Genomic DNA, 23184 nt, shown 5'->3' on the forward strand with positions numbered 1-23184 from the left:
GAGAGGGAAAGGGAGAGGGTGAGTGGGAGAGGGAATGTGAGAAGTGAGTGGAGAGGGGAAATGGGAGAGGGTAGATGACAGGGGGAATGGTGAGGGGGAGTGGAGAGGAGGTGGTTGGAGAGGGTATGCGCATGCGCAGTAAGGGTGGTCACGCCGCACACCACCACCGGATTGAGCTCCACCTTAAGATACTTCGCATCTAATAGCTGCACGCGCCATGGCTACGACGTCACCCCTCTCGAATGCGCAGAGCAGCAGCGGCGAGTTGCTCGCGCATGCGCAGCACGGCTCATGATGACCCCCGCGAAACCTGCTCTGGCTAGGCAAGTGTAGCTAACGCTACAAAAACATACTGTGACCTCCTCAGGGGTGATGCATATATCTTTAGGAAGGTACGTACTGTCAGGATGTGAAAGCGTGTAAGAAGAGAAGCCAGGCGCGCTTCTTTGTATAAGATATTATTCGCAACAAATTTAGGAAGCCCAAGACATAAACGTAGTGATTCGCGTTCTAGAAGAACTAATGGCCGAAGTTTGTAGGCAGGTGCCCCAGAAAACAAGACGCAGCCGAACTCCAATATCGGGCGAATATACATGCAATAAATCATAAGCAGCACATCACGTCGTAATCCTGTCCGCTTATTGCTGAGCCTACGAAGCATCCCTACCCCACGTGCTCCTTTAGCTGCCATATTTTCGATATCCGGACCCCAATTAAGTTTTTCAGTATAAACATAGTCCCTCAATACTTTTTTTTTGAGGGACTATGGTATAAATAACCCCTAAATACTTAATCGATTCCACCTGCGGGATAACGTCTTGGCGACAAAGCAACGAAATTTGAACGGGAACGCTGAGCGGGAAAATTACAATTGCGCTTTTTCTAATGTTCAAGGACAAATTAATGCCTTCCAACCACGTTACAAGAGTGTTCATATACATCTGTAAGTTTTGATACAATGTATGTATATCTGCAGCTGTAGCAAAAAATGCAATATCGTCGGCGTATACATATACCTGTACGCCCTGTTGAATAGGAATGGTACTTAATAAAATATTAAATAGTAATGGAGACAATACCGATCCTTGGGGAAGACCTCTAGTTTGTTTATAATTTAAAGAAGATATACCAGATTGAGAGCAATAAAACTTTCTGTCTTTCAAAAAGGAGTGTACCCATGCAACGAAGTAATGTGGCAGACCTACGTATGTAAGCGAATTTATTAGTTTAACATGTTCTACACTGCCATAAGCTATTGCAATATCCAGAGTAACTAAAGCGGCAAAGTATTTCTGATCACGGGCTAGTTGTATCCTGAACGGGATGGCCTCGGCCACGCGTCAACGTCGTTAACGTCGTCTTCTTCTACTGCATACCAGAACGCGCGCAGTAAAGAAGAAAGAATGCCACACAGGCGAACACGCATGAGTCTCACTCGTCAACGTTGTCTTCTTCTTCTACTGCATACCAGAACGCGCGCTTCTCACGAGCTAGAAGTGGCTACTACAACGCTACAAACGGAGGATGGACAGACCCACGGCATAAGGAGCTTCGCCCCTAAAAAAAACCAGTCATGCAAAGAGGCACGTTCGGCAGTATCTGGCGAGAAAAATTGCCTATGTTAAACTCGTTGGGCGTGTGAGGAAAGCGCTGCTTTTGCTCGCGATGCGGTAATATTTTATCGCACCTGCAGTAAGATAGCGGAGGTCTGGCTTCACTTGCGAGAGAAAATTTTTACTCGCGCACTTTTTTAGCTCCTTGGACACGACTCAGGCACATGCAGGGCCTTCTAGCATGGTTTCGTTTCGTATTTTCCGCAATCATTCTGTAGGGACAGCTCACTGCTTTCCCATAGTAGAGCAAATTGTGTTGTAAATCATTCTTATTTTGTCTAAAAGCAGAGGTACAGCTTAATTCTGTCCTATAGTATAGAGTACCTGGTACTCGAATTCCTCGAAGATCTTTTTTTGTTTTGTTTGTTTGTTTTGTAAGCACCACTCCCAGCCATGAAAGTGGGAGTGTTACCTCTTAAGGAAGCGCTAACTGCTGTCCCTTAGAAGTGCACAGTCAGGGACAGAATATTGGAGAGCGATTTGTTTCTGAAGGAATCAAGTTTGAGGATAGGCGTATCTACCGGGGGGGGGGGGGGCAAGGGGGGTGCTAGCGCCACCACTGAGAAAAGTTAGGGGGGCGGAGGCAGTGGTCACTGTCGGCTGCACACTTGGAAACCAATAACTAATCTTGTGCAATGTTCCTCCAACACAGCAGTCACGTAACTATGTAATGAAATGTGTCCTACGCTTCTGCTGTGACTGTCCTCCGTGTCTCACGACCACGCACTGTATAGACTATTTTCGGTACAGGCCGCCTAAGCGACGATGTTGCGCCTTGCGCTCCAGCATTGGAGAGGAGGCTGCCGCTGAGCAGGGGCTCTATAACGTTAGAGCACTCTGTCATGATTTCATTTTGCTCTGCCTGGCATGAAATTTACATCATGGACGACTCAAATTCGGAAGGGAACCAGTAAACGTTTTATGGACCGATGAAACGCTACTCCTGTGTCAGTAAATTCGTTTTGTTTCGTCGAAAAGGAAAAGCATCATGGCTGGTCTATATCCAAGCTGATGTGAGTCGTTGAGTGTGCAGAAGTGTTGAGTGTTTCAGTTTGGCCGAACTGGAAGCGCTAAAAAAGGTTTCCGCTTTATTCTCTGATACTCCTAATTAGCCTTGCTTATCATGTGGTAGCTTGCAGCGATCGTGGCGGCTTGCAGCAAGGCCACCAATAAGGCAGGGGGCTCGAGCACATTGGGAATCCCAGCTTTAAAGCTTGCCCTCAACTTGGTCAACAAGACCAGGGAGATGGTCAAGGTCCGCGGTTTTCTAGACTAAGGAAGATAAACAGGAGAGAGAGGAAAGGCGGGGATGTTAACCAATTTAGCATAATCGGTATGCTACCCTGCACAGGGGAGAGGGGAGATTGAAAGAAGCGTAAAGAAAGAGAGGGGGAGCACACGCACACAACGCCACAGAGCAGAGCGGCGGTCTTGTGCGGCATACGACACAATTATGCGACGCCTGCGGTACCGAGGAGGCCGTTCATCATATCATCTGCGGCTGTCCTCGCTACGCTGTGCAGAGACGATCACTCGCAATTGCTCTCGCTCGCCTTGACAACAGATCGATGTCGCTATAGTAACTATCCTCCAATGTCATCCTGAAAGGTCCTCGAGAATTCAAACAACCAAGGCATTGTTAAAATTCCTACGAACAGACTTGCACGAGCAGCTGTAGATTCTAGACTGAGGAGGCTGAATTGAGAGCCGGACTAGTTGATCTTGATTGATTTTCAATCGAGTTGTACAGCGCAAAATACAACTCGGACGACAAAAAAGCACACACGCGCAGCGTTGTTTGTTTCTCCCTCTCTCTTAGTAAGGGTGAGTACACGGAGTTGTAGTATACGCGCACAAACAGCTCAGTATCGTTATACTACAACTGAACATATGTAGGAAAATTTGCGCTAAACTAGAAAAGGACTACACAAAGAAGATGTACGCTCGATCTGTTTAAGTGTTCCTTCTTTGTGTTGTCCTTTTCTAGTTTAGCGCAAATTTTCCTGCATAGTATGAACCAACTAGCCCCTCAAGACGTCCTGATGAACATATGTATTACATTCATACGAATCCATCTCACCAGCTGCTATAAATAGCCGCTGCCAATGTGATCGGCGTGCAGCTTCTTCAAATACATTCAGAATTAGACACTGTCCGGCTATTCCAAAAAAAGGTTAGGTATTGTGCAGCATAGTAATGCGTTGTTTAGTGAGCACACGTCATTTTAACGCCGCGAGATTTCCCAGATTTGTGACGTCGCGTCACAAGCAGGCGATATTAGAGCACACCGAAAATTTTTGACGAATGGCGAAGACCCAATGACCAAAAGTATGCCGCATTGAAAATAGTGTATTCTGTTATTTTTTACGTAGTCGTGCATAAGTGGTCATTACGCGATGAATTATCTTCGCGTCATTTCTTTCATCGCGTTGCGAGCAGGTTGTGTGCGCGACGCAGAAAATTTCGACCAATCATGTACAGTCGAACCCGACTATATCGAACTCGGGTAAATCGAATTATCCTTTACATCGAACTATTTTTCTTTTATCTACGCCTACATATCGAACAAAATTAGCCGGAACACCTGATATATCGAACATCGGGCAGCAGGATTCGCCCGAAAGAGTTGGCTTTTTCTCACGTAAAGGGACTTTCCAGCGTACATTTGGGAGACCGAGCGGTGTGATTAGGAAGACGCCGCGCGGAGCGAGCAGAAGCTGTAGTACGTCCCTACGTGCCTTCCCCCACGATTCTTCATCGTTGCGTCGCCGGCCCGTCGTGCAGGGTAGCCGATCGCTTCTCCGCTCCCTTTGTTAATGCGATGGATGCCGTAAAACAGGATAACAGACTGTTTTTCGCAAAGTTGGCGATAATCAATACAGTCGAACTTGGGGAAAAGAAGCCTTGCGTCGACGCTTGCATGCCAAGAAGCACGGCCGACATTAGGGCTAACGCAGACTTTTGACGCTTCTGGCGCCCGAAGAGTACGAACAGCTGCGTATGAAGATATTGAGCCGGTACTTACATCGATGCCGTATTTTCTCGCGTATAACCCGCTCCTGCTATAAAGCCCCGCATTCCCAAATAAAAACCACCGAAAAATACAAAATTTTTTTAAAAATCGGCAGATCCCACGTACCATGGGAGTCAATGTTATGCGAAGCATGCGGCGGGAAGGTGACTGTGGCGTAATTTTTTACTGAACAAAACGTTTTGAAATGACGCTAAAGATTTGTATAAATTTTATACGCACGCATATATGTTGAAGAGCCACATATGTGTTATAAACCAGTTGTTTACAGTTGGGTAACGCTGCCAACGGCAACGTAAGTATTACCAACACCAGAAACGGTAAGGTGATATGCAGTGCTTATACTTGTCCGTTATGATGGAGAACGCACGCACGTTTCACGAACCCGTCTGCATGTGTGGAACAGGTTCTTGACAGTCCTTGAACAAGGTCCTCATCACCGTGATCAGTGAGCACCAGCTACCAGTCATGACTTGTTATCAGATCCGGTCGTGATCGCGGTGACGAGGAGTCCATGTGTAGTGAAATATGAGGTATAGTACAGCTGTTAGAAATCGTGGATGCCTCGGTCATTTCGTCGACAAATTGTCTGTTTATAGAGCCGGCGACATGTCGGAACCTGAAGTCACCCTTCGCGTTGGTGAGGTTTAGGCAGTTGAGGCTGGTAGGCCTGGATAGCGCTACGTGGACCAACATCAGTGGATGGCGCTTGCCGTATTCGTTGACTACCTGGGCGTATGTGGCCTACTATCCTAGTCTACAAAGCGGCTGTCAATGAATCTGGCATCATACTCGGTCAGCATGAGGCCTTCGCCGAGACTCGTAAGAAATGAAGAGGACACTGCGTCGTTCTGGCGGACTAAGTGCACTTTACGATGCGATGGTGTGAATATCATACGTAACTTTCGTTAATGTATTCCTCCGAGGTCGAGTAATGCTTCAATATAGCTTGCTGACTCATAGGAATACAGATGTAATGTTTATTAGACTGCTATAATAGCGGAGCCAACACTGGAACCACAGACGTTAATCTGATATGACGCCTGTATCGTAGGAGTACACATGTAATGTTTATTGCTTTCTTGTAAAATTAGATAGCCAGCACCACAACCTCAATTGACGTTGCACCGACATTGCGCCTGCATAGGCAGTTTTTCCAGAACAGTTTATAGACCTGGCGTGGCTCTCTGGTAGAATACCTGATTGCCACGCAGAATGCTTGTGTTCGATTCCCGCTGGGATCCAAATTTTTATTCTTTACATTCGTCGGGTCAACGCTGCCGATTGTTCTTAACGCTCTCACATTTAAATTACCGATGTCTGTTCTCGCCGTTCCTGGGTAGATATAAACTGTTAATCACCTGTGGAACATACCCGTACATCACGGCCCGTGGTAAACGGGTATGTGCCCCACATGTCTCGAGGAAAGGGTTTGACGACGTACGCGACAGGATTTTCACGTTATTCATGTCATGACCCGACAGTCATATCCGTCAAATCCTCTTACCCTCTTATGCCAATTTTGGTCTACACCAAGTTAAGGAGGTGATCATGAGAGCACCCAGACGTAGGCGGCTAGCTAAGATAGATAGATAGAATAGATAGATAGATAGATAGATAGATAGATAGATAGATAGATAGATCGATAGATAGATAGATAAGATAGATAGATAGATAGCTAGATAGATAGATAGATAGATAGATAGATAGATAGACGGAACGGAACGGATGGCTGGATGGAGGGACGGACGGACGGATAGATAGATAGATAGATAGATAGATAGATAGATAGATAGATAGATAGATAGATAGATAGATAGATAGATAGATAGATAGATAGATAGATAGATAGACGGACGGATGGATGGATGGCTGGCTGGATGGAGGGACGGACGGAACGGAACGGAACGGATGGCTGGATGGAGGGACGGACGGATAGATAGATAGATAGATAGATAGATAGATAGATAGATAGATAGATAGATAGATAGATAGATAGATAGATAGATAGATAGATAGATAGATAGATAGATAGATAGATAGATTAGTATAAGGCAGTGGCGTAGCCAGGGTGTGGCACACTGGGCCCGTGCCACCCCCCTCCCCCCTAATTTTTTGTTTGTTTGTTTGGAACCCAAACTGACCACATCTTCCTGCCCGGCCCCCACCTCAGATCGACGAGGTCCCTCCCCCCCCCAAAAAAAAACTAAAATATTTTGTGGCCCCTGGTATAAAGGATGTACTACACGTGTAATACCACAAAATCTTACTTTTTGAAAGAAAAGCTGTGATTGGCAAGTTTACAATAATAGTAATAATAATAATAAGAAGAAGAATCACGCGCTAGAAACACTATTTTGACTAAGAGCAAACAAGGCAATATTCTTTGACGGAAGCCCGTCTGGTCGGGATGATACATGGTGGAGGTAAAAAACCTCGAGGCACTGCGCCGACCAAAGTGAAAATTAAAACCACACAGAAAAAGACGTTTCGGCTCTCACACGGGAGCCTTGTTCACAACCTCGAAGCACTGCGCCGACCAAAGTGAAAATTAAAACACACAGAAAAAGACGTTTCGGCTCCCACACGGGAGCATTGTTCACAAGTGATTTCACTTGTGAACATTTCACTTGTGAACAAGGCTCCCGTGTGGGAGCCGAAACGTCTTTTTCTGTGTGTTTTAATTTTCACTTTGGTCGGCGCAGTGCCTCGAGGTTTTTTACCTTCACCAAGGCAATATTCTCGTGGTCTGCTTGTTGCGTTCACCGGTGCGTCAGTTTCGGTTTCGCCGTTGAATTTGGTTGCATTTCACTACGCCACAATAATTCCTAAAGGCCGCTTTTTCTATATCTCAGAGCTGCTGTGGTTTTTTTCGCATGAAGAACTTTGATTACCCCATTTGACATAACCGCCCAACTCCACCAATTAAATGGTTAATTCATTTAACTGTCCTAACTACTGTCCCAAATGATGTATTCAACCATCTTAAGATGCCTGCCGCTACAGAAAAAGCAATTGTGAAGGCAGCAAGCAAATATCGCATTTTTGCTGATTTTTGAGGATTTTAGACGCATTTCTTGAAACACCCGGTATATATATACGTACCGAGTGAGAAAGAATTGCCCCCTACCCACTCGCGAACAACTTGATACGCCACTTAATTTGGGCTACTTGGACCGCGTCAGATTGGGGGAGCATTGTTAAAGAAGAGACAAAAGGACCGTATTTGCGTCTGCTCCGACGTGCGGCGTCGGATGATCCGGCACGCGATGTACGACGATTCAGGACATGTGGGGGGAACAGGACATGTGTTGCGTACAGACACATGGGATGAACGAGCAATCGGACGCAGCTCCGCCTACATCCGGCACCTCGGCATGCACGCTCGGGTGACTGTCTCCTCTTCCTGATGCTAGAAGCAGAAACTTCACACCTCGCTCTGTAAGAAAACAGTCCATAAAATAAATAGGCCTAGCTACAATCCCTTGGTGATCAGAAAGTACAGCGACTCCTTGTACTTTGCCACTGCCGCGCGACCTCCTCACCCCCTCCGCGTCCTCTATGCTTTACTTCTGTCTTGTGTCCGTGTTTGCGCGCCCTGCCTCTTTAACATGAATACCTGCCATTTAGCTCCGCTCTCTGTTATTCTAAAATAATCCGTAGTAATTTCCCTAGAATGTTTCGGCTTTCGCATACACTGTACATTGTTCACATAAAGGTCAATGAGCGCGATCCTCACAAGAAAGCTAGTGTGCTAACACGGTCACCTTAATCACGTAATAGTAGGGGTGTGCGAATATTCGAAAATTTCGAATAACGAATCGAATAGTGTTCCATTCGATTCGGTACTCGAATCGAATCGACCGAATATATCTCGAATATTTTTCGAATAATAGGCACCGATGAAAAAAACTCAAAGGAACGAAACGTTGGAATGTACAGGGGTGACGTTTCTTGTTTTAATCATTTAATTACCAAGATGCATGCAGCACAAGATTTTACGGGACTATCGACGCTGTACTGATTACAGGATGAATGCGTTTTTGCTTAAAACTCCAGTGTAGCCGAAGCGGCGACAGTCGTCAATGCACTATATTCATCATTACATTCATGGTGATGTTGACGCATGAATATTGTTTATTCGTCCGGTAGCAGAGTTACGGCGCACAACGTTATAACCTGCGACACCGATACGCCAGTTATCAGCCAGGCGAGAAAGTCTGGGTCTGGAGCACTGTTGCGGAATGGGCGCCTCCATTCCATTCCAATTCCATTCCGGGGAATTAGAACTTGCTGCAACTCCATTCCTTTTTAGCCCATTCCCACTCCGGGAATGGCCGGGCAGTTCAATTCCATTCCTGTAACTCCTCAACGTAGGAAAGGCACCTTGATAGTTTTATCGAGTTAAGAATGAACGCCCCATAAAGCTGATGTGATCAGATGCATTAAAAACTGCAACCGAGTCGCAGTTCTAAGATTCTAATTAGACACGCCCAAGTAATTACACAAAGTCGAAAATACTTCCAAGGACTATGTACACGACACATACCTCTACACCCAACTTGGTTTTGGGAGATGACTCACAAATATTTGCGATGTGAGTGAAATGTATTACGTTACATATGTGGAACGTCTTTCCCTTATTAGGAAACTTCAATGAATAATGCAATGATAAAAGTCAGTATCACCGAAAGGTCGAAGCAATGAACGCGATAGCAACGAATTGGAATGTTATACGAAGTACGGCTAGAAGCTCACTCTTAGGAGGCGACCAGGCGTACGAATCGAATAATATTCGAATACTTTTGGAATAATAAGGCAACCATTTTCAAACCAGCTCTAGAATAGTAACCATATTGGAAACAACCCATGAATTCCCCAACATTTATTTGAAACAAATATTCCCTAGATTTAACAAAGAAACATTACGATTACTTATAACCGACAAAAAAAAACATATTTGTAAACTGAGGCAAGCTTGTATACAGCAGCAACTAGAGTCTTAGAAATATTTTGTAACTTCAGGTTGAAATACAGGAGTGACCATAGTATTCAAGGTGGCACTTTGTCAACAGCTTTTAAATAAAAGTGATGTATCTATAAATATTTTCACGACGCAGAAACAGCAGAAGTCGGATATAGGACAGCTCACATTAATTATTCAAGGCAATGGAAAAAGGATCGGGCATAAACCTCGTCTTCCTTGTTTGCTGCGCGAGCTCTTCTTTGATGTCGCTTCGCAGACTGGATGCGGCATTTGCCTCCCTCCAGGGAGGCAAATGCTCTACTATAAAAGACGGTGTAGTAGACGTGTGATAAGTTAATCTGCACAATAGGGCTTCATGCGTACCACATGCACGATTTCCGATTTGTGCTGGCGAGTTCGCGAGGGACTGTCAGGGATGACCTCATAGTTCACGTCACAACACTGTAGGGACCACGCGTCGTATGGCACTGTAGGGACCAAAATACCTCTTCAGTAATTTTTAACTAAATGGATGCGTTACAACATGCATTAAGATGCATTAAGAACTGCAACACCACCGAGGCAAAAAAAAAAATCACAAGGCGTAAAGGGGGGGGCGGGGGGGTATGACACCGCCGCAGTTCCGCACGACGGATACCAACGGCATAAAACCGCGGTTATGCGAAGAATCGAGACAAACTTCGGAGCAACACAGTCTATATAAGGACAGAATTGTAGTAGGCGCGGTGCTTATAAATGTACCGTGCTTGTAATCAGCCAAGCCATTTTAAAAATACTGCTTTATTGTTATATTTGAGACTCTGTCTTGGTAATGTCCGAAGTTTGAAAAACAGCGTGTAAACGAAAACGTCTAAGCGCTGTTTCGGAAAAAGACGTAATTGCATTCCCGTTCCATTCCGTGCAGAAGGCGCTCAATTCCATTACTATTCCATTACTACAAGCGTTGTCCCCATTCCATTCCATTCCGGGGTCGCGAAAATGTGGAGTGATTCCGGAGTCATTCCATTTCCGGAATGGCAACTCCGCAACACTGGTCTGGAGCCGGACAGCCGGATATTCAAGGCAATGGAAAAAGGATCGGGCATAAACCTCGTCTTCCTTGCTTGCTGCGCGAGCTCTTCTTTGATGTCGCTTCGCAGACTGGATGCGGCATTTGCCTCCGGAATGGCAACTCCGCAACACTGGTCTGGAGCCATATTCGCCGTCGGGGACTTTCTGAAAAATTACTGAAGAGGTATTTTGGTCCCTACAGTGCCATACGACGCGTGGTCCCTACAGTGTTGTGACGTGAACTATGAGGTCATCCCTGACAGTCCCTCGCGAACTCGCCAGCACAAATCGAAAATCGTGCATGTGGTACGCATGAAGCCCTATTGTGCAGATTAACTTATCACACGTCTACTACACCGTCTTTTATAGTAGAGCATTTGCCTCCCTGGAGGGAGGCAAATGCCGCATCCAGTCTGCGAAGCGACATCAAAGAAGAGCTCGCGCAGCAAACAAGGAAGACGAGGTTTATGCCCGATCCTTTTTCCATTGCCTTGAATAATTAATGTGAGCTGTCCTATATCCGACTTCTGCTGTTTCTGCGTCGTGAAAATATTTATAGATACATCACTTTTATTTAAAAGCTGTTGACAAAGTGCCACCTTGAATACTATGGTCACTCCTGTATTTCAACCGGAAGTTACAAAATATTTCTAAGACTCTAGTTGCTGCTGTATACAAGCTTGCCTCAGTTTACAAATATGTTTTTTTTTGTCGGTTATAAGTAATCGTAATGTTTCTTTGTTAAATCTAGGGAATATTTGTTTCAAATAAATGTTGGGGAATTCATGGGTTGTTTCCAATATGGTTACTATTCTAGAGCTGGTTTGAAAATGGTTGCCTTATTATTCCAAAAGTATTCGAATATTATTCGATTCGTATTCTCATTCGATTCGGTGTCATCGATATTCGATTCGGTTCTAAAATTCACTATTCGCACACCCCTACGTAATCTCACTTCTCATATCTTGCCTGTTAGTACGTATGTACGTCCCCAAGCTGTGAGGGCTCTCCAAGGCTGGGTTCTTGAAAATAAGATTCCCCGTGGCAAGAAGGGCGCTACAGTGTTTATGACCTTCTTTAGGATATACCGCTTCATTGGCAGATACAGCGGAAGTATTTGTGACCTAAAACGTCACCATGCTAGCGACAAACATTGCTGCAAAGAAATAGCAAGCAAATCAGTTCTGCTGAATCTCACAAGGTATAGGTAGGGTAATAAAATGGGGAAAATATTTTCCCTTTGTCTAAAGAAGCGAGAAAACGGAATATTCGCCACGAGCGCAACTGAACGCTCCTGATCAAGGGACTGTGGCTTCACCGCAGCTGTCATGGCTATGAGCATACAATGTGCTTTTCGTAGAGCCGCTGTTCTACGCGCTCCACTGTTCAGTGACAAGCTACACGGCTGAAAGTAGAGATAACAAGCTCCATTGAAGCAGTGGCGTTGGAAGAAATTTGTTTGGGAAAAGGGGGGGGGGGGCACGTTCTTGATTTGAAGTGGGGGCCGGGCAGGCAAGTGTGGTCGGGTGTCGTTCTGTGCTCTGTATCCCATGAAAGTAAGAAATTTCGGAGGGGGCACGTGCCCGCGGTTTGTCACCCCTGGCTACGCCACTGCACTGAAGAAAGAAAGAACCAAAGTTTGTCTTGGAGTCTTCGAGGGTACGTTCCTCAGCCTAGGCACCTTGTCTTCTGAACCACCGAAATGTCAATGTGGACGGCTGCGGCTTTCCCCATGGTTATAACGTTACAAACTCGGTGGTAGGGAGTGTAGGATAACATTAGACTAGCTGAAGAATAAAGGCTGCGGGCTTCGACACTACAGCACGTATCGTGTGTCTTCGGCGCCACGTTCTATATTTCCTACACGCCTACTTCGTATTTACAGGTGAGGAGTGTTTTAAGTGCCGGACGAAGCGCGTTAGTTTGTTTGAAAGTACAAGTGTGTCGTGTCGTCTCGCGAAGCATGAACTTTAGAAAAACATGTTAACCGTCAGTATTGGCCACACACCGCAATAAAACTTTAGCAACGCCTCTTCCTGCGGACATTCCTTCCTCATATCAGCTGCTGCTACAAAAATTACTCACGAATCATCTGCATGTGCTGCACACTCGGCGACATCCGCAGAAATGAGTATGAATTCTGCGTAAATAACTTCACTGCCCACTGTGCCTCCACGCCGCAAGACATAGTTACTGAATGGCGCCGGGATTGACTGATGTTTGCAAGTGACAGTGATATCGCATCACTGACACTGCACAGAACTGTGCGAACGTAATTGGTGGCCACCATTTATGAAAATTCATTCTTTTTTCAGTGCTCTACACCAGTCTATTTCCAATTGCTTCTGGTTGTCACTGGCCGCCGCGATAGTGCAATAGTTACGGTGCTCAGCTGCTGACCCGAAAGACGCGGGTTCAATCCCGGCCGCGGCGGTCGCATTTCAAGGGACGCGAGATGCTAGAGGCCCGTCTATTTAGAGGCCCTGGAGGTCGGTGTACTACTTATAGGTGAGCGAACACCCCAGGCGGTCGAAATTTCCGGAGCCCTCCACTACGGCATGCCACATGATCATATTGTGGTTGTGGCACGTAAAACTCCGGAAATTATTGTTATTTGTGATTGTCACTAAATGTGCGCTCGATGATCGATCATATCAGGAGTTGCGAGCTCCTTGTACTGTGGGTACTACGAGCGCTTCTTCCAATCTGTACTTCAGCGACAGTATCGAAACTGCCCGTCTGCGCTTTATTGCTCGCACAATTAAGGCATCTGCGTTTGCAGGAAACGCCGACTGTGCACAAGTACTCAAACAAAGTTACTGTAGAGTTTTATAAACTCGAGCAGCCGTATACGTGGCCGCCGCGTGTCGACGAATGGATCGCCCTCAAGCAACGTCGATCACGCGCAGGTCTCCAGCACGTGCCGCAACTACACGGACGGCGAGTTCTACATCGCCGAGGAGCCCATCCTCAAGTTCCGCTTCGTCATGTACCTCAGCAAGAAGATGGACATGCGCATGCAGAGGGGCATCAATCAGAGGTGATCGCGTTCAATTCTGCTGTATAAGTTTCTGGAGTGGTATAGCTCTACCAAACGCACTGAACAAAACACTGCTTAGTGCTTAGATCGGGCGCTAGTACTTCAAAATGTACGGTCGAGAACACAGCATGTACCAGACGCACAAGCGCGCCAGGACGTCGCTATAACAGCATATTAAATTAATGCCGAACAATAGACGCCATGTAAAGTCATTGGCATGCAGTGTCATTTAATGTAACATTGCTTTCCTTGAGCGAAATAAACCTAATGTACATGTGCACAAAAACAGAACACTGAGCTAACCATCTAGTCTAATTGCTGGCATAAAAATACCCGTGATCTGCTTGACGCTTGTAATAAGTGGGGTTTTAGTTATTGCTCTGAATGTGCCGCGCTGAAAAGTAACCACACATACTTGGTCCATAAAAAGCTCTTTTTTTTTGCGTCTGTATCCACCAGACCAGTGACATTATAGACACAAATGAACATTAATATCTAGCGCTAGTCCTGTTTCATTTGTCTCGTTCTTGCGTTCTCGCGCTGCTTTTTACTATGATGCATATGCCACAAAACTATGGTGCATATGCCACAAAAATATCGGATATTCGTATATACATATACACACGCAATTCCAATGCTTGAATGGATCTTGAATGGATCTTGAAAAGTGGTTGTCTAATAGCGCAAAAGTTTTGGTGATTTAACACAAATAGTTCCTGAACTTACGCTTATAAGACGCACCAGAAAATAAATAATTGCTATATTATGACAAAAAAAAAAGAAAACCGGCCAGTGGTGGCCGGTCTTAGGTGCGGACCGGCAACCGGCTCGCTATCTAAAAAACCGGCCAGGCCGGTCTAAAATCGGACAGGTGGCAACCATACCATCGATTTATTTGAGCATCGTGAGGTGCATAGTTACCGAGGCCGCCGCGAGAGGCTGCCACGCGCTCGCGATCGCTAAAGTCACTGTAACGGGAAAAGTACCGCGTTCCTTTTCTCTTCGCCGCCGCGCCTTTTCGGCGGCTTCGCCACATAAATGGTCCAGCTCGCTCGCCTCGCTAGTGTCTCCCGGCCGCAGACGCACGGCGCTTTGGAGGGCGATTGTTTTTATAGGCTCAGGAAAGCGTGCAGCAACATTACGACATCCCGTATCGTTTTGAGACTTCATCCAAAGACTATCGAGGCATCGAAGAATGCACGGGTAAGGCCCTCTTTGCTATTCCCGGCGGGAAAAAGGATGCCAAACGACGGGCTGTGTGGCTGCACAGAATTACGCGGGAAAAATTTGTTCCCACGACTGATACTCGCATTGTCAGGTAAGCGCTTCATTGAGAATTCGCGAATGTTTCGGGGAATGTTTGCGCCTACCCCGCACTAGTGCAGCTTGTTTCGCGTAGTTGTCGCAGGAGGTTCATGCACAATAACAATTTATTATGTTTGGCGTAAAATTGACGCCTTTGTTTTCACATATAATGATCAGCACGCTGTGAAAACTGACTGCTACACATTGGTACTGCCTGACGTGACTGTATGACGAACACAAATAACAGGTGGTAGCATGAAAATAATGACTGATGCTCTCGCGGCCGGTTCGCTTGCTTGATATGCACCAAAATCGGTCTTCCGTGACGTGACTGTATGACGAACATAAATACCCTGCGGTAACATGAAAATAATGGTATGCATGTCATGTAAGGCATGATATACATGCCATGCTCATGATGCTCTCGCGGCCGGTTCGCTTGCTTGATATGCACCAAAATCGGTTTGCGTGACGTGACTGTAATGCGAACGTAAATAACAGGTGGTAACAAGAAAATAATGGCACGCATGTCATGTAACGCATGATTTACATGCCATGCTCATGATGCTCTCGCGGCCAGTTCGCTTGTTTGATATGCACCAAAATCGTATTGCGTGACGTGACTGTATGACCAACATAAATACCGTCATGATTTTCACGTTACCACTTGTCATTCGTGCTCGTCATACAGTCACATCACGCTATACCAATTTGGGTGCATTTCAAGCTAGCGAACCACCCGCCATCGCAGCATGAGCGTGGCAAGTAAGTCATGCCGTACATGACATGGAAGTAGTGATTTTCATGTTACCACCTATCACTAACGTTCGTCACACAGAAATAGCTCGTCATAAAAGTTTTGGTGTGTATGCATTTCATTAAACCACCACGAGCGCCCCGAAACCATGTCATGTAAATCACATTTTACATAGCATGTCTGTCATGATTTGCACGTTATAACCAGTCACTTATGTTCGTCATACACTCTTGTCGCGCCGTACCAATTTTGTTGTGTATCAAGCTATCGAAGCGGCCGCGATCGCACCCTGAGCGTGGCATGTAAATCATGCCGTACATGGCATTCATGTCATTATTTTCATGTTATCACCTTAATTTAAATTCCTCATACAGTCATGTTACGCCATACCAAATTTGGTGTACTTCCCATTAACGAAGCGGCCAGGACAGCACAAAGTCGGGGGCAGATAGATAGATAGATAGATAGATAGATAGATAGATAGATAGATAGATAGATAGATAGATAGATAGATAGATAGATAGATAGATAGATAGATAGATAGATAGATAGATAGATAGATAGATAGATAGATAGATAGATAGATAGAAAGTCACAGAAATTCGCTAAGAAATGCTTTGCATTTAATAAATGCAGACAGCCGAGCGCGTAAATGCCGCGCAGTTCGCATTTCTTTATCGCGTTAGTACGCGTGCGTGCGCATGTAGGCAAGTGAAAATTGCCGCTATTTCTTTCCTAGTCAGTCAGAGAACAACGGTATGCTTCATTCGGGGCTGAAAAAGCGCACGCAATGCGTAAAACATGCGTTACTCCACGTGAAATCAACACCGCACCGCCGCAGCTTCGGCCGCGCTGGACCAAATATGGCGGCGCGCACGACGGTCGCGGTACTTTTCCCGTTCCAGTGACTTTAGCGATCGCATTGAAAGTAAGCCGGGCGTTCGAAGAAAAGAAAAAGCGCTCAAGGTCACGACGCACGCGTGACGTTACTTCTCTCCCCGTGCCATCTCTCCCTGCTTAGCTTTCAGCTTGCTCGTCGGGACGAGAGAAGAGACAAAGCAATTACAGCGTGCGACAAATCTGTTCGTACTTGACGGATTCTAAAAAAAATTTTGAGGCGGTCGATTCGTGAGGCGATAAGTTCCTTTAATGAATCTGTTCGACGGTTACTTGGAAAAGTGTTGCAGGGCCCCTTTAAGTGTGTCCCAGGCACACGGCTGTGCGATTGGAATCGAGAAAGTGCCACTTCACAATTATATGCGAGCTCTGTATCGGCTGCCTCATAGGACTTTTTTTTTGGCACTCGTCCTATTGACCCATACAGCAGCGAGCTCAACTAGGAACGAACGGAGCCAAGAACGCTCTCCGGCATCTTGAGAAAGAAAGACAGCTTCAGGAGCAGAACTCTCCACATTTTTCTCTCTGAACTCACGGATGTACACTCTAGGGATGGTAATATCAATGAATGATTAATCGATGGAAATTGTCCCGCAAAACGACAAGTCGTCACCGATTCCCGCCTTTCATTTAGACATATACCTATAGCGAGCGCTTTGAACACTAGGCCACGCGCCTTTCTTTTTCTTTATTGCAGTGCTTCAGTTTTCAACAGTAATAAGAAAGTATACACGTTTTCTACAATTGTTTCATGTGGGTCATTCCAGGCCAAACGTCCCAGCCATTTCGGCGACCATCTGAAATGAACTCGAAAAAAATTGTGCTCATTTAGTGCATTGAAAACAGCGAATGCTAGAATATTTCGGAGAAGAGAAATTTTTTGGTTACGTAGGAGCCTTTCAAATTTCGCAGAATGTTGTCTGAATGTGGTTAGTCAGAAAAATTATACTGAGAGTATCGTTGCTTGTTTCCATACCAAATTTAGTTTAGATATTAAGCAAAGGCGTTTGTGTAAGATGTTCGAAGCTCAATAATACTACTGCAATTTTTCTGCCTTATACACCTCCAGAAGTTTCGCCAAGATGTTCTATGTTTGCATTTTTTTCCTTTATAATATTGCGCTATGTACGCAAGTATCTGAGTAATGAATACTTACCCTACAGAAGGTATATTTTGCGTTAAAATATTTTCAGATCACTGCTCTTTCTAAATTTCACGAGCAAAAATAACAAATTTGAGAAGATCATCACTTTGGTCCACATTGAGATGCAATTTACACCACGTGGTGCTCCAACTAAAAATCAGCTTTATACGTCAATCGAAAGCAAATAAGTAGTTCTTATATGACAAGTTTTATCATTACAATTTTTCTTTTAAGGAAGACAATATTTTTTAAGTACCCCATTGACGGCTATCTTCCCATTTGGTCATACGGCGGCTTCCTCGTTGAAGTTCCCCGTTGCCGTTCCCATCTATAGAGTGGAATTGGAAGAACAACGATGCATAAATTTTATATAATTTTTTACAGGAAACTGTGCTGAAATATTCATAAGAAAATTGTGTCTTCAGGAACTGAAATGCCTCGACGATCTCTTTAAAATAACCACGAATTCGACCTTGAAATTGACGAGGAAATACGACCAACTCGGGCAAGGCATTTGCCAAGCGCGCTTGGCAAATCATGCGCAAGAAAGGGTCCTGAACATCACGAAGGTACAAGAAACGGTTTACAAGCTGTCGCAGAAACAATTGCAACAAATCCAAATAACAGTCGCGCAAACGTAGGAGCAGGTTCGTCCGGCTTGTTTTCTCCCACATGGAACCCCAAATAAACGCAGCAAAAGTGCGATGAAGTTTCTGAACATTAATTCAAGAGCAGTGCATTACATACAACACATCCACAACTTAGTAATAAAGTATAGGCTGCAAATGGTAGCATGGATAAAAATGTATAAATTTTTGCCCTTCTACTTTTCTGCCTTCTCACGGATTTCAGCTGTCTGTGTGCGCCAATAGGGATCACTGTCGCTATAGTTTTCAAGTGGTATGCCCAAGAATTTTAGCGATGTTGTCAGCCATTGAACGTTCAGGAAGCGATTTGGCGCGAGTTCCCAATCTCCATGCCAGAAACCAAGACATTTCCCCAATTTACTGCGCTTCTACTGACTTCACAAAAGCGTTTTGCTATGTGTTAACAGCTTCTGCAATACTTTCTAGGTTTCTACAAAAGATCGCTATGTCATCAGCATACGCCAGTAGGCGTACTTCACATGCATGAAGCCTGAAGCCCCTGAACGCGCTGCTTTGTAGTATACTTAGGCAAAAGCTTTCAATGAAAATGCAGAAAAGCAAAGGAGATCTCGAGAGCGGGCACCCTTGGTGCACGGAGCGCTGCAACTCTATAGACTTTCCTAACTCTTTGTTAATAATATCAGAAGAGCAGTACATCCCATATATATGCCATGTCCTAACGGCTTCTATTATGATTGTACCGACGTTAGCATGCTCTCAAGCAGATATGAGCCAAATTAATCATGCGGTACGCGATCGATGGCTTCCTCAATGTCAACCTAAATCATGGCGACCGCAGAGCTCATGATATCACTACATTCTAATACACACCTCACTTCATGAATATTAGTCAACATGCTCCTCCCCTTTGCTCCACAGGTGTGATGTGCGCCGACTAGTTCGTTTATTACGCCCTACAACCTACGTGCCGTTATTTTCTTTAAGATTTTGTAGTATCTGGCCGGTCAGTCTGACCAACGTAGACTACGAAATTTCGTCGTAGTTTCCTTGAATCATCTGTCATGGCAGAAGCAGAGCGTTCACCTCAAAGGCTTCGTTGAAAAGGTTCGCCAATTGGAGATAATTCACGCTTAACCTTTTTGTAGAAAGCTGCACTTACACCGTCCGGACCAGGTGACTTCCCGCAATTTAGGTCATCAATTGATCTCTCAACCTCACCGACCGAGATAGAGAGTTGCAATCTATATTAGGTTCATCATCTATCTGCGGCATGAACGAAAAAAAAATTATCTTGTGAAGTGGTCACGATTTAAAGCACCTGATGAAACTAGCTTGCTGTAATGCTTGCAAAAAAGCCTGCGCGATGTAGATGTAGATCCTAAAATTTTGGCTCACATCCACCCTAGGGGATTGGCCAATAATCGGGTAATCCTCCCTAACATTTGTTACCGTACCATTGTACACAATTTCTCTTATAATTGCGCTGTACATAACAAGTTTTCCATACCAGGCCTCAAACCTCTGCACTACCGACGTACATGCACGACGTTTCACAAACGCGTCTTATATCTCTCACACCTTCTCTCACAGCGACCTTGGTCGGCGGGAGCGGTGTCACCATCCGGGAGAGGTGAAATAACGAGCATGGCACTAACGAGCGCCGACAGGGAGCGTTTCCGTATTTCAGAGCAACGCAGGCTTTCGCTGCATTACTGTAGGAAACTCTACGGTCGGTGCAATGCGCCATACGCAGTTATTAGATTCGGTGACGACGTAGTGCAGCCCCGTCCACGTCTGTGTAGAGCGCGCGAGCAGCGGGCTTCGTTCTACGTGGGGCGACACCTTGCGGCGGTTGCGGTGTCTGACGTAGTGTGCCCAAGAGCCTGCGCGGCCTAGCAGACATGCAGACCTACTTGCACGAGTGACACGTTGAGGAGCGCCCTTGATTAACCGAATTTGCACTCCGCCTCAAAGCGCTCGCCGCATCTCGATGACAATGTTGGGTCTGTTTTATGACCAACATTATTTCTTATCTACGTCAACGACATCTCCTCTTGTGCAGAAGAAGGTGTAACTTTGCGACTTTTCGCAGATGACTGTGTCATTTATTGTACAATACGCAGTATTTAAAACTTGATACGACCATTTAAAACTTCATTATTCTTTACAAAACAATGTCCAGTGGCGTGATATGTGGGGGACGGAAATAAACGTGCCTAAAACAGCGTTCATCAGCCTAACCAAGAAAAAAACTACCTTTATTTTTTCAGTATGCTCTTAAAGGCTTGAATATTACGCAAATTGACAACGTAAAATACTTGGGTGTCACATTTTCACAAGGCTTAAGATGGGGTAAACACATTGCCAATAAATGCGCCAGGGCATTTAAGCAGCTAGGATTTCTGCGCAGAAAATTGAACAAAGCCCCACCAGTCGTTAAAGTGCATATAAAACCCTGCTCAAACCTATACTAGAATACGGATGTATAGCGAGGGATCCCCATCAAAAGTCTCTTTGCGACAAACTTAAGAGATTACAGAGTAGGATTATGAGGCTTGTTTATTCAATACATTCTTGGCACGACAGCACATCGGAAATGCGCGAACAAGCGTACTTGACTTGCCGGCGTCATGTTGCGTCTGTGAAGTTTATCTCCTCTATTACGTCCACATTAAAATCAGTAAAGACGCAGTAAAACAGCGCCGGCGAAAACAACAGACCAGACGAGGAGAAGGACACGTAGCACAAGAAGGACACGGACACGTAACACGTATTCTGGGCAGATACTGAACAAACTTTCAGTTGTTAGTGCGCCTTGTATTACGTGTCCTTCTCCTCGTTGTTTTCGCCGGCGCTTTTTTACTGCGATTATGAACATACTAGCCCAAAAGTACATCTTGACAGTAAAGACGACTACATTCATCCGCCCGTCCGTCGCTCTAGTAAGACAAGCCACGATAAATGTATCAGGCCATTCAGTGTGCACTGCAATACGTTGAACTATTCCTATTTCCCGCGCGCTGTGAACACTTGGAACGCGCTACCAAGCGAAGCTGTAAATAATCCCAACCTGGATCAGTTTTGTTCATTTGTGGAGCAGCTAATAGAGCCTCTATAGTTAATTCTCCTGATGTAAAGGCGCAGAAAGTATCTTGCAGTGGTGAATCGTATTGTTTTTTCTTGTACATTTCTTTTCGCATGTGTAGTATGTGATCTCTAAATGGTACATTTGTTCTCTTTTTATAGAGTAGAAGTGTAACAATGTGGGTGATATGTTATGGAAGCATTTGCTCTTGCAAAGTGTCCCAGTCTTCTTCGCGTCGTCCCGGTTGCCTTTTTGGACATATGTCGTATCTTACTACATGCCTGGGATGTATGCCCGCTCCCTGTATGGGTCTGCAGAAGACGTAGTGTATTGATAAATAAAATAATAAAACAAACAAGAATGAAGCGTATGCCCGGCGCGCTTTCTGGCTGTTTCGAGGTATACGCCGTCACATGAAAAAGTGAAAAGCTTGGATAATGTGCAAAGCCGCAAAAACAAGGTGGTTACAAACATCATTCTTGGTTTAAAGCAACGTGGGTAGATCTGGATGTCTACTACGCCGCGCATCCTACTGGGCACATCACGTCAGACCACCCTACAACCTCAAGGTGCCGCCCCGCAGTGCAAAGTCGTAACGTCCCTGTATTTTTCAAAGGTAGCGCAAACCATTGAACAAAAAGGAAAGGCAGCCTCCTTCCCGCCCTCTCCTCACTTCGCTCTTTTGTGCTCCCCTCTTGGACAAGGCTCGACACGTGGTCAGTAATCCCCGATTTCTCCCCGCTGCTTTCGCTTTCACCACCGGAAAACCACGCCATTAGTGAGCGAAGAAACATCGGCGCACGTGCGCGCGCGCTTTTAGATGCGAAGTATCTTAAGGCGGAGCTCAATCCGGTGGTGGTGGTGGTGGTGGTGGTGGTGTGCGGCGTGACCACCCTTACTGCGCATGCGCATACCCTTTCCCCTTCCCCTCTCCACTTTCCCTCTCCACTTTTCCTCTCCCCTCCACCTTTCCACTCTTCCTCTGAAACGCGGGCTAGACATGCCGAAATTCTCTCCTGCGCAACGCCGCGATGAGCTCGAGCGCATGCGCGTCCCCTCCCCTTCTCTCTCCTCTTCTACGCTGCCCCCCTCTCGCCCGCCTGTCGACCGCGTTCCCCGCTCGCCCTGTGAGAATTAACGGCCAGGCTAGATGCAAGATACGACACGCGTAGCGTGCCTCTTCGCGTTCCACGACGCGAGGTCGGTAGCATGCCCAACGAACGCCAACGGAACGCGATCGTGCAAGTGCTCCGGCTTCGCATCGCCTCATGGTCCCCTTTAGCGGGAGATGTTTACATGGGGAGCGCAGGCTTTTTACATATTGCAAGACGCCATCGGCTACAGCAAGATGCCAACTTGCTGCGCTGTTGGCTGCTCATAAAGCATCGCCAAGGGTGTTAAGCTTTTTCCTGCATGTTCCTCGTGGAAAGGAAAACCTCAAACGGCGATCGATACGGCTGCATCATATCGGGAGAACTTTGATCGCCACCGCGAGGGAGGCAGGTCGATGATTACTAAACCCTTTCCTGCCCATATTTGCTCCTCTAAGTCTTTTAGATGAAGCTAAGGATCGATAGTGACGCTTCAGTTATAAAAAGAAAAAGCAGCGTGACATTATCGGCCACGTTTTCCTGCTCAGTTTTGATACCAATGAAATCGAGACCATT

General features: G+C 45.7%; 1 protein-coding gene across 1 annotated transcript in view; it reads left to right on the forward strand.

Annotated features, from left to right (window-relative positions):
* Window positions 1–13725, forward strand: part of LOC125757412 (probable glutamate receptor) — an 80013-nt gene extending 66288 nt beyond the window's left edge. Inside the window, exon 7 of the mRNA XM_049412995.1 lies at window positions 13591–13725. Coding sequence (XP_049268952.1) covers window positions 13591–13725 — 135 coding nt within the window. The remainder of the gene's footprint in view (window positions 1–13590) is intronic.
* The last annotated feature ends 9459 nt before the right edge of the window (window positions 13726–23184 follow it).

The sequence above is a fragment of the Rhipicephalus sanguineus genome, chromosome 2 (genome assembly GCF_013339695.2).
Source record: "Rhipicephalus sanguineus isolate Rsan-2018 chromosome 2, BIME_Rsan_1.4, whole genome shotgun sequence".
In the NCBI taxonomy this organism is placed as follows: Eukaryota; Metazoa; Arthropoda; class Arachnida; order Ixodida; family Ixodidae; genus Rhipicephalus; species Rhipicephalus sanguineus.